Consider the following 11132-nt stretch of genomic DNA (forward strand, 5'->3'; position numbering starts at 1 on the left):
GGGGGGGGGGGGAGGAGAGGGTGCGCACCTTGAGCGATAGTCCCTCACGCCGACTGCGGATGCCGTGCGAAGGGTGGTTGGATCAAAGGCGGAGAAGGTGGGAGGTTGGGGGTTGTGGATGGAAGTGGGTGATGGCGTCAATCAGCGGAAGAGGTCGGCTGGACGGCGGATGGTGGGGTGTGAGTTCTGGCGTTGGGTGGATGACAGAGATCAGGCGGTTGGGGGGGAAGCGTCGAGCGGTCGGAAAGGCGAGCGCTGTGTGCTGTTGCGTAAAGGTGTAGGTAGGGGGAGCTAGTCACGTAACCTGGAGAGAGATGGAGTGGAAGGTGGTTAGCGGGTGGTGGTTGGTGGTGGTGGTGGTGGTGGTTGGGTTGGATGGTAGAGTGTGTGGTAAGGGCCCAGGGTGTGGATGAGTGAGGCCGCGAGTCAGAGCGTGCACCTTCGCAGTTGGGTGAATGAGGGCAGACTCGCGGTTGGTATTGGCTGGGCGCTGGCTGGCAGTGCTAGGCTGGCTGGCTGGGTTGGCTGGCTGGCTGGCCTGGCTGGGCAGAGTGAATCGAGGTGGAGGCAGACCCAGTCCAGGGCCAGGGAACGGCGTGCATCGCGGGTCAGTTGGCCCAGGTCGGTCTATTAGCTGCCCCTATACAGTCCATAATGTCCATAAGGATCCGACTGTAATGAGCATATGCTCTCCAGGCGCGACGGGCAAGGGGCCAGGACCAGAGAGTGTGCTCAGGTGACCTCGAGTCTTTCATTCTCGACTGGCCCATAGGCTGCCTGCTCGTCCTTCCCTTCCAGGCCATCCATTCGGTACCTGGGTTCCCCTCGACCCCCTCTCCCCCTCTCCTCTCCTCTCCTCTCTCCCCCAGCGTGTGACGCGCTCGCCTCTCATCCCAGCGGTGCTCCTCCTCCGCCGCCGCTAGCTCTCTCGCTCTTCCCCCAATCCGCCCAGCATCCCAGGGCAAGGGGGCAGGGGAAGGGCTTCCGGCCCATCACCCATCCCAGCCAATCAGCGCGCGCATCTGTCCCTGCCTCACAACGGCGTTATGGAATGTGGCACAACCCTTTCAATCACAGGTCAAATCGCTCTGTCACTACTGATTGGTAATGACCTCATTAGCCTGCACGCGTGAGCGTGAGCGACGCGTGCAGCGTGAGCCGCAACGAGTGGCGGACCAGTGTACGGGGGACAGTGACGGAGCGGCGCTGAATGGTGACGCAGGGTCGCCGCCCCTTCTCCACTGCTATGTATGCGAGGTATGCAGACGAGGAACCGCAGTTCCGAGCCCCTCTTGTGTCGTTGCTTCGCCGCATGGCTCGTGCGCACATGCGTACTCCGTCCATCGCTCGGGGCAATGACGGAGGCGAGAAACATAGGACATGACATGTGTCTGTTCCTCAGCGGCTCCGTACCGAGCAGTCTGTGCGCTGGTCCGTAGTCTCATCGCTTGTGCTAGTGCGCTACGCTCAGGCTAACATGCACATAAGACAAGACTACGGTCATTTTGATTTCTTAGTACTGATGATGCCGCTGTGCCGTCGGTGGCGTCGAGACCAGATCTGCTGATCTGCTATTGCCTCGAGTCCTATTCGGTTCTCTGTTTCTCAAGTTCAAGCAGTCAAGTACAAGCAGTGATCTGGCCGGAACAGCCCTGCATCGCTGCTTCGGTCGCCGAGCCGCGGCCCAGTACAGATGGCTGAGGGACTAGGAGCTAGGTGGACGCTCTACTCTGAGGGATCCGAGGTTTATGAGAAAACCGAGCTCATCACATGCCAGAAAGTCCATGGTCCAGAGACATACTAGAGACATCAGCTGCCCTCTTCAGTTTATCAACCTCACGTGTCCATCTCCTCTGTCCCTGACAATGCACCGCCCCCGTTCTTCCGAAAGCTGCCAAGTCGAGTGACGCAAGAGAGGATGGTTCCTGCAGAGTAATTCCAGATGATCATCGAGAGTTACAGATTACACGCAGCAAGAGGTGGAAGGGGACGATCGTGCGAAGCTTGGTTAATCGCTGTTTCAGGATGGCTGATGATTGCTGCGTGCGTAGCACTGCGGATGGGGCTTGGCACTCTGTCAATGATCAACAATTACGGTTTCCTCGCCGATCTGCACATCTGTACAATCTGAAGATGATCGAGCAGTCATTCGTGATGCTGTAGATACTCGCAGTGCTGATCAGGTGGGGAGTAATGGATCGCAGCAGTTGAGCAGTTGCGATGCCCACACTTGCTCGCCACTGATCTGGGATATCAGGGTATAGCCAGCCCACATACCAATGATGCGCACGGACCATCGCTCTCTCATCTCGGATCTGAGATGTCCACAGGCCACCAGGGCCAGGAGGCCATCGGACTCGGTCGGACTGGGATTGAATGGGGGTTCCAGCACTCACCCTTCGTCTCGTCTCTGCGTTCTCTGCGTTCTCTGCTAGCTCTGCCCACATTGCCCCGGTGTCCGCCCACAGAGGAGCTTTTGGGGCAACACGCCCGCTCCCTGGCCTCCTTTCCTCCCCGTCCAGACTGGCCAGGCTCCTCTATCCTCCTTCCAATGACAGTCGGGCTCATTCAGTCTCACGCCCCGCGGGACTCCGCCGCTATACCGCTGTATTGACCGCCCAAGATCGTGCCTTCCTCCCCACCTCCCACCTCCGTATCACCCAACCACACATCTCTCCAGGTTACAAGCCACACAGCCATCTCGTTCATCGCGGCTAGTTGGACTTATACGCGAGTCCAGCCAAGCCAGTCCGAGATTGGTGCAGGGCAATCCGCTTGTGGCTTGTGGCGCCTGTATTGCATGTGCTGCGGTCTGGGTCTGGGTTGCGCACGCTGCGCAGACAAGAATACCAGATGAGACGGTGGGCAGCACGTTGTCAGCCACTGTTCCTTGGCTCTTGGCTCGCTGACATGTGCAAAGCGTACAATAACATAAGGGCGCGATATACAAACGGCTGCGCTTCCTGTCTACGCTCTCGACCCTCCTCTCCTGCATGTCAACGGTCGAGGCATCCACACCCTTCCGCCCACCCTCGCTCGCCGCTTCGCTGCGCTCGGCGTCGCGGCGTCGAGACTACTTGTACTTGTCCTCCTGCTCCGCCCTTCCTTCCGGATCCAGCGTGTTGCGCATGCCCATCAGCGTCTTGCTGACCGCCTCGCTGGCACCGATCATGGGCTTGATCACGGCCACAGGCACCGCCCTCACGACGGCCTTGAGTGCGCCGCCCTCCTGGTCCTCCCCGCTACTGCGTTCGTACACCTCCATCGGGACCGCGAGGATGGTCTGCGCCGCGCTGTTCATGTTGTTCGCGAGGGAGCGATACGCCGCCTTGACGCCCTCGCGCACATCGGAGGGCTGGGCGCGGTACCGTGACTGCAAGTGCTCCTCGTCCGAGTCCTGCTCGTCGATCACGACGACACTGTCCGCTACCTTGTTTCCTAGCGCTCCCTCGGCGCGCTCGAGCACGACTTGGGTTCCGGTTGCAAGGCGCGCGCCCAGCTTCATCATCTCCAGTCCCGTCGAGCGCACGAAGGACTTGCCGCCCTGTTGCAGTCCGCGCGCGACGCGGCCGTCCTTCCTGTACTGCTCGATCGGGAGGAGGATCAGGTCCGCAACGCCGCTGCCGACGTTCACCATAGAGCGGATGGGCGACACACCGCTGATGACATCCGCGAGCTGGTTCGCCTTCACGTCCGGCGTCCAGATGTCCTGCAGCATCGTCGAGAGCTTGGACGAGCCAGTGATCTGGATGTCAGCTTCAGGTTGCAAAAAAAGGTATAGCTAATACTCACTCCTGACAGCGTCACGTGCCGCAGCGTCATCTCGGCGCCCTCGAAGTGGAAGAAGTTCATGAGCTCGATAGTGCGGCCCTGCCTCAGAGCGCCGTAGTCGACACGCTTAGGCTTGTAGTCGAGCTTGAGCTCGACAGGGAAGATCTCGACGCGTTCTGATGTCAGCTAAACGGCGGAACATACCACAGCCTACGCACGGAAGTAAGGCTCAGTCTTCGGCGCCGTCTCCACCGCCGCCTCGGCGCCAGGCACAGTGAAGCTGAAGAAGTGCTTCAGGAAGTCAAGCGCGTCCTGGTCAACGTGCAGCCGCAGAGGGAGAACCTTAGCCTGAATGTCAGTTACTGCACGAGCGTGAACAACTCACCCTAACCCTGATCTCCTCATCGGGGGACGGCAAGTGTGGCCGGACGGTGATGACTTCGACCCGGACCATGTCCGCATCCGTCTCGCGCACATTACCTCGCGAGTCAGACTTCATCTCCGTCAGGAACTTCTTCCAGGTTGATGTCTTGATGTGATCGAGTATGTCGAAGGACTGGGCTGTCAGGTGGAGCCGGGACGACGTCGCGTCGTCCTTGCCATACATGTCGACATCAGCACGGAGGCCGCGCAGTGAGAACTCTATCTGCGGGCGCTTCGAGCGCGTAAGACGCTTGCCGTGCAGCCTTACACGGCGCTTGGCTGTCTGTGGAGACTGAGGGGATGGCAACCCCGCAGCCTCTGGGAACGTCTGCCACGAGCTTTCGCTCCAGTTCTCTCCGCCAAGATCTTCGAGCTCCTCGTCGATTGCAGCAAGCAGCTGCGTTGAGTCCAAGTCATCGCGGTTCTGGTCAAGACCGATGTAGACCGAATTGAAGAGCACAGAGCTCGCTTGGTCGATCGAGGCGTCAGGCTTCTGGCCGGACGCAAGGAGCTGCTTGATCTTCTCCAGCTTCTTGCGAACCGCCTTCATCTCGTCCTCGATCGCCTTGCGCGTCTTGACCCAGTCATAGCCGTCATGCAAATAGACCGTGACGGACGTGTTCTGCATACGAATGCGAGTCTTGCCGAGCCGAGTCTCCTCGCTGTTGAGCACCACGGGGAGGTTGTTCCAATAGTTGGGATCCTCCTTGAACGGCTCCTTCATCAAGATCTTAATAGTTCCGCCATTGTGTTCTGCGATATGGTGGTCCTCATCGGTTGACTCCCATGACCTCAGCGACTCGCCCGTATGGTGGTCAACGTGCGGCGACTTCTTCGACTGCCGTGCCGCATGGTCGAGGTAGTCGAGGTCCGTAGGCAGATCGTCCTCAATCATGTCGGCGCCGGAGATGATATCTGGTGCCTTAGTGAAGGCCTGCATGTCAACAGAGCCAAAGACATCAATTGTCTGATCCAGGGCGACTGGGTGATGTTTCGGAGAAGACTCTTCCAGCTCAGCCTTCTTCGGACCCAGCTTGGACAGGTCGCCAGCCAGAGCACCGATCGTGGCCAGCGAGTCCGCACAGGCAGTGACTCGCACCATGGACTGGAGGATGTCGATGAGAACTGTCTCATTAGGGACCAGAGAGCGGGTGATCTTGGTATCAAACGTGACGAGCTCGACTAGCTGCGCATAGCCGGCCCGCTTCCAGGCTTCGAGTGACAGCTGGTGGCCCATCTGCAGTGGCGTTGCAGCCTCGAGATCGTCAATCGCCAGCAGATGCCCGCCAGACAAGCCGACGTCCACGTTCGTTTCCATGCCCTCGCTCTCCAACACAGTTCTCACATCGAGGACGTTGGCGATCAGGAGGACCGCTCCGGGAAGAGTAGGCGTCGCGATGTGGATCGAGCAGTCATTGATAGCCAGCTGGATCTTGGTCACCTCACTCGGCACAACGTCCTCGAAAACGCCTTCTGGTGTCTTGGCATATCTCGCTAAATCCTGCACCCATTCGAGATCCTTAGTCACAAATACGGTGCAGGCCGAAGTGATAAGACGAATTCCCGTCTCCTTCGTGCGGTCTTGATGCGTGAGAGTCGAGAACCGCAGCGTGATGATTGGCTGAGTGTGGGTTGTGAGCGTGAGCGGTGTCGTGCGGCCGAAGATGCGGGCCGCTTCGGCCTCCGGCGAAGCATGGTGGAACAAGTCTGCGTCCATAGTGGTGACTGTGATCGCCGTCTCCTGCTTATGAGTCAGGTTTGACTCGAGCTTGACATCGAGATCCGAAGCTCTCAGGGAAAGAATGCGGTTCGAGTCCTCCGAGGCAGACGGAGGCGTCGACGGCGGCGGAGCTAGTGACCTGGGGACAACGAGTGTGACCTCAGCCTCGCTGATGAGCACGCGGAGTAGGGTTGCCGCGGGATCATCCTCTTCCTCGTCAGCTATGGAGCTGCTCGTCGAGCTGGACGCCTTAGAGCCGAAGAAGCGACTCCCGATCATCTTGAGATCGTCACGAGGTTTCGGCGCCGAGCCATCGCCGAAAGCTCCATCGAGCCAGTGGGTCATGTCATCAGCGAAGAACTGCAAGCCTTCGACTGTAGGCTGACGAATCTTAGCCTGCACGGAGGGGGTCTTGCAGGTGACACTCTTTGTCCTGAGGCCCGTCACCGGCGACAGCTCGGAGTGAATGTGCACCTTCGGGAGAAGCAGGCCGTCATCTTCTCCCGGTTCCGGCGCCAGTGGCCCAATGACGAGGAACGCCGAAGTGCGCTTCTCCGGCGCCCTGCTGAACAGGAACAACATGGTCTGCCACTCGACCTGCGTGCCACCGAGAGGGTCAGGTTCGAACGAGCCTTGGCTGGGACGGCGGGCCTGAGGCATCGTTGCGGGTGGGTCCTCGGCAATGTTCACGGATAGCCCATGAATGTCCAGTGTGACGATACCTGAACGGAGATGAGCACCGTCTCCCCATGAACCTCGACGATTGACGGGCGCAGGACATCGGATGTCGAGACGGATCATGGGGCAAGTCAACTTCATGAGCGAGTTCGGCCGCTGTACTGGTCGAGAGCTAGGACGTCCAATCCCTGGAAGCATGGGCTGGTGATAGTGCTTGAACTGCGGCAGTTCGGGCCGGTGAGTCGTGTTTGGGGACGATGCTCTATCGGAGTCGCCGCTGGATCGGATGCACGGCGCTAAGGATCGAAGTACAGGGAGGAGACGCTCCACGAGAGAGAGGTCGAGGAAGCAGTGAACGGGGAGGAGCTCAACATGCGCTGGAGCGCCCGGCCTGAGCTCCTTCTTGATGACAATTGCCTGCGCACCGGCGGGCTCTGGGGTGGTCGGCGCTCCTCTTAGAATACCCTTCCCTCGCGGCCGGACACGCCACGCCTTCTCTCCGCTCTTCTTTTGCACACCGGCGTTGCGCCAGTCGACAGAGTCGAACTCGGGGAATGCGTTCTGGTTGGCAGGTGATCGGGAGTGCGTCGATAGCAGACTGGACGGAGCGCCTGGCGGAACCTCGTATTGCTTCGGTAGGTTGGCATCGAAGATCAAGACGGGGAAGATGCCTCCTGGCGGCTCATCTTCTCCAGACTCAGCCGACGAGAGGAACTCGAACAACGAGGCATCGGCCACGGTCAAGGTGAATTGCGGCGGTTGCGGTGAAGGCGACTTGCGTCGAGGCTCGTTGCGTTTCCGTGGTGGGGCCGGTTTCTGCTCGGCGACTGCGTACAGCGCTGCGACGTCTTCGAATCGTAGTCGGAGATGTCCGAGCTGGACAAAGTTCGCTGCTGGTCGCTGGTAAAATTGGGCGATGGAGGCTTCCGCTTCCGCCGTCAAGGGGCTAACATCGTACACTAATGCCGCGTACAGAGCCTTCAGATGCACCTGGATGTCAGACCGCGGCTGAGCCATTGGGCCCTCTGCAGAAGCCTCCGGTTGCGCCGACGACTGCTGCGAAGGAATGACCGCCTGAGTGAGCGCCAGGAGGAACGACATCTGCCTGGGCAACAGCACAGCTGTTAGTGTGCCCATTGACACGTCAAGTTCGAAGGCGGGCAGTGATGGGGCTGGCTCGGCGGCAGATTGAGGAGCGGGTAGCGATGGCTCCATTCCTTCCGGGGCAGTGCCAGGAGGTACGGTGACTGCAGGGTAGGTTGTTGTCATACGAACGACAATGTCTTCCGAACCAAAACTCAGGATCTTGATCTCCGGGAACTCAGGTCCAGGTGTCGGAGTCGCCGTCCGGCTGGTCGCTTCTGTCCTACTCGTGGCCTCCGAGTGCACGGAGGAAGAGAGGGAGGGCGCACGACGAGGTGGTGGTGTCGGCATCCTTCGTGGTGGTGTCGGCGGTCGAGGCGGCGGCGTAGCCTTCCTCGGCGAGGGCGACTTGCGTGGAGACGAGGGGATGGAAGGGATGCTTGACTCCTTCTCCGTAGGCTCGGAAGCAAAGGGGTCGTTCTCGGGGTCCTCGACCATGCTGTGGTAGGTGCTCCGGCCCGTAGCACTCGACATCGTGCTCGCGCTCAGGTAAGAGCCTCCCGCCGTCTTTCCACCTCCCGCTTCTGGTGGATCTTGAATCACCACACTCTGGCGCAGATCCGCCACAGCCTGGGACATGACCATATCGTGGAACTCGTCGTTGCTCGAGTCTTCCGACTCATACGAGGACGTCGTGGCTGATGTCGCCTCCGAGGACGTTGACATGGTGCGGTAAACCGACGGCTTTGGCGGGACAGCATGCGGTGGTGAAACTCGTGCTTCCGCAGAGGACAACGGCAGCGCGTGAACGTCGACGCCAGAAACCGTGACAACCCGCATCGTCTGCCGTGGCGCCGCAGGGTCCTCTGGTGTCTCATCACAGTATCGCACCTCACCGACGCGAAGCTCGAGTATTCCGCCGTACTTCTGATCGGGGAAGTGAACACGGACCCGAATATTCTTCACCTTACACTGCAGCCGAGCCAGAATCCTCTCCACCAGCGTTGCGAGCACAGTCGTGCTCTCCACGCCCGGGGTTAAGGGCGAATCGATAGGCGCCCCGCCACCGGGCATGGTGTTCGTCGGGCTCGGGAAGCCTCCGGGAACATCATCTGCGAATGGGTCTGTCTGATTCAGCACCAATGACTCGCGGATAGACCGGTCGAGCTCGGCACCCTCGAATGCGTCGAGCTCGCTGTGCACAAAGTCATCGGCGGCAGAGGTCACAGAGCTGGCGAGGTCGCGATGCTGAGACTCTGACCGGTGAAACTGCTTCGCTTTGTCTTGCGGGATGATTGAAACATCGAGGGTGAGCGAGTCCACCGTGAGGGAAAGCGGATCAGACCACAGATTGGGGAAGGGCACACGAGCGGTCACCCTCGCCACCTCTCCGGCACTGACAACGAAAGGAAGCGTGTCCGGAATGAGTGTGTTCACCTCCTGCATGTCAGCTAGGAGTCGAATGAAACCAGCTTACTTCTGCATCAACCTCGAGCCTTTCGAGCTCGACGAGCCCTTGGCTGATCTGGGCCTGAATTCGATCGACGTCGAGTCCAGAGGCTACGATGAACCGGCCGAAGGCGCGCTTCAAGACATAGCTGAGGAATCGTCGCTGGATGTTCGCAGGTAGCGATATCGACGGGAAGCTGGGGAAGCTAATGGGAAGCGACAGAAACGATGGAAACCACATCGTGGTCGAGTCTGTGTGCGGCCAGCAATCAGGCGTTCATGGGCGTTCAATGAGGTGGGTCGTGAGAGGTCGTGATGATGATGTAATTGCTACAGCCCCGCTTGATGAATCTAGCCAGCGGATTCTGGGCGCTTGTGCCGTCCGAGGAACTGTTGAGCCAGTGATATCCTATGCAATGAAGAGTGAGAGACTTGAAGAGAAGAGAATGCGGGGGTGGGGTGTTGATGCTTCAGGCTAGCACAGTCACTGTCGCCACCCAAGTGACGCTGGGCGCGTGCTGGGCCGAGGTACCGATTGCGGAAGCATCTTATCAGGAGCCCGTCACGCATCGATGACGCTCGTCCCAATCGGTCCATCCCTGGCCGCACCGATCTAGCAGTGCAACATTACTCTTAACCACCATCGCGCGCCATGGCGCTGTCATTATCTCCCATTGCAACGTGAGCTCATATGATGAGTGTAAGCTGACAGTAACAGCTGGGATACCCTCGAGGATGTGTTCTACCGGAAAGATGAGGTGTACCAGATGAGTTGGAAGGTCCCGGACCTGTCCGATTTCGTGGTCGCCGTGGGGAAGAATGGAGGACCGATAGGTAGGCTGAATGATATTGCTGGAAGCTGACGACAGCCCTGCTGCGCGACGAACGGAAGGTGCTGCTAGCCGGAAGACATACGCCAGGGAAGCCCAAGATACAGGTGTACACTTCGTCGGGCGAGCCGATCGCCATGCTGAACGTAAGCTGAACATTCGATTCAAGCTGACGACAGTGGGACTTGCCGACACCGATTCTGATGCACTTCACATCGACACATCTTGTTGTCGTATCCGACGAGGGAACGTACCGGCTGTACGACCTGAGCTCGGGCGACTACACGCAGCACACGCTGGGAACGGACGTCGCCGATCTCGGGATCGTCTCCGCCAAGGCGTGGGAGGACGGCATCGTCGCTCTGACGGGGAACCTGCAGTTCGTCGAGTCTCGGGGCTGGAAGGGAGCGCGCATCACCAACTTCGCCGACTCGGGGCTGACCGAACCGCCGCATACGTGGGAGATAGTGCCGCCCGACCACAGCCACAGTGGGCACGTCGAGGTCCTCTTCGCGACGGGGGAAACGGCGGTGACGCTCGACTCGCTGGAGCGGACGGATCAGCAGTTGTCCCGCGGCCCGTTCTCGCACATCAGCCTCTCGCCGAATGGACGCTTCTATGCCCTTGTCATGGCGACGGGAGCGTTGTGGGTCGTCAGCTCAGACTTCTCGCGCAACCTCTCCGAAGTCGATGTGACGGGGTATGCGCCCGAGGGCGCGACATTGCCGGATCGCGCAGAGTGGTGCGGCGACAATGCCGTGGTGCTGAACTGGGGCCCGAAGGTCGTCATGGTTGGCCCCGGAGGCGACGCGCTCGAGTACACCTACCCGCCGTCAGCTGTCATTGTTGGCGAGGTGGATGCACTCCGCATCATCTCGTCCAGCACATGCGAGATTCTCCAAAAGGTGCCAGGTAAGCTGGGCGGAGTTTGGTTTCAGCTGACATCAGATGCCTCCCTGGCTGTATTCCAGCCAGGCAGCGACCACCCCGCGGCAGTTCTGTACGACGCGCTGGACTACTTTGAGCGCAAGTCGCCAAAGGCGGACGAGGCGATTCGCTCCATCCGGCCAGACCTGGCTCGCGCAGTGGACGTGTGCACCGACGCCGCAGGTCGGGAGTGGGACACGACGTTCCAGCAGCGTCTTCTCCGGGTAAGCTACGCCCCCCCCCCCCCCCCC

At 59.8% G+C, this 11132-nt stretch overlaps 1 protein-coding gene across 1 annotated transcript; it reads right to left on the bottom strand.

Annotated features, from left to right (window-relative positions):
* Positions 1 to 3073: 3073 nt before the first annotated feature.
* Positions 3074 to 9365, bottom strand: A1Q1_05163 (uncharacterized protein; the record flags this gene model as incomplete). The annotated part of the gene is made up of 5 exons (XM_014321970.1): positions 3074 to 3745; positions 3793 to 3947; positions 3990 to 4113; positions 4157 to 9115; positions 9165 to 9365. The coding sequence occupies 5 exons, from the start codon at positions 9363 to 9365 to the stop codon at positions 3074 to 3076; spliced, it is 6111 nt and encodes a 2036-aa protein (XP_014177445.1).
* Between the last annotated feature and the right edge of the window lie 1767 nt (positions 9366 to 11132).

Source organism: Trichosporon asahii, assembly GCF_000293215.1.
Source record: "Trichosporon asahii var. asahii CBS 2479 unplaced genomic scaffold scaffold00071, whole genome shotgun sequence".
Taxonomy (NCBI): domain Eukaryota; kingdom Fungi; phylum Basidiomycota; class Tremellomycetes; order Trichosporonales; family Trichosporonaceae; genus Trichosporon; species Trichosporon asahii.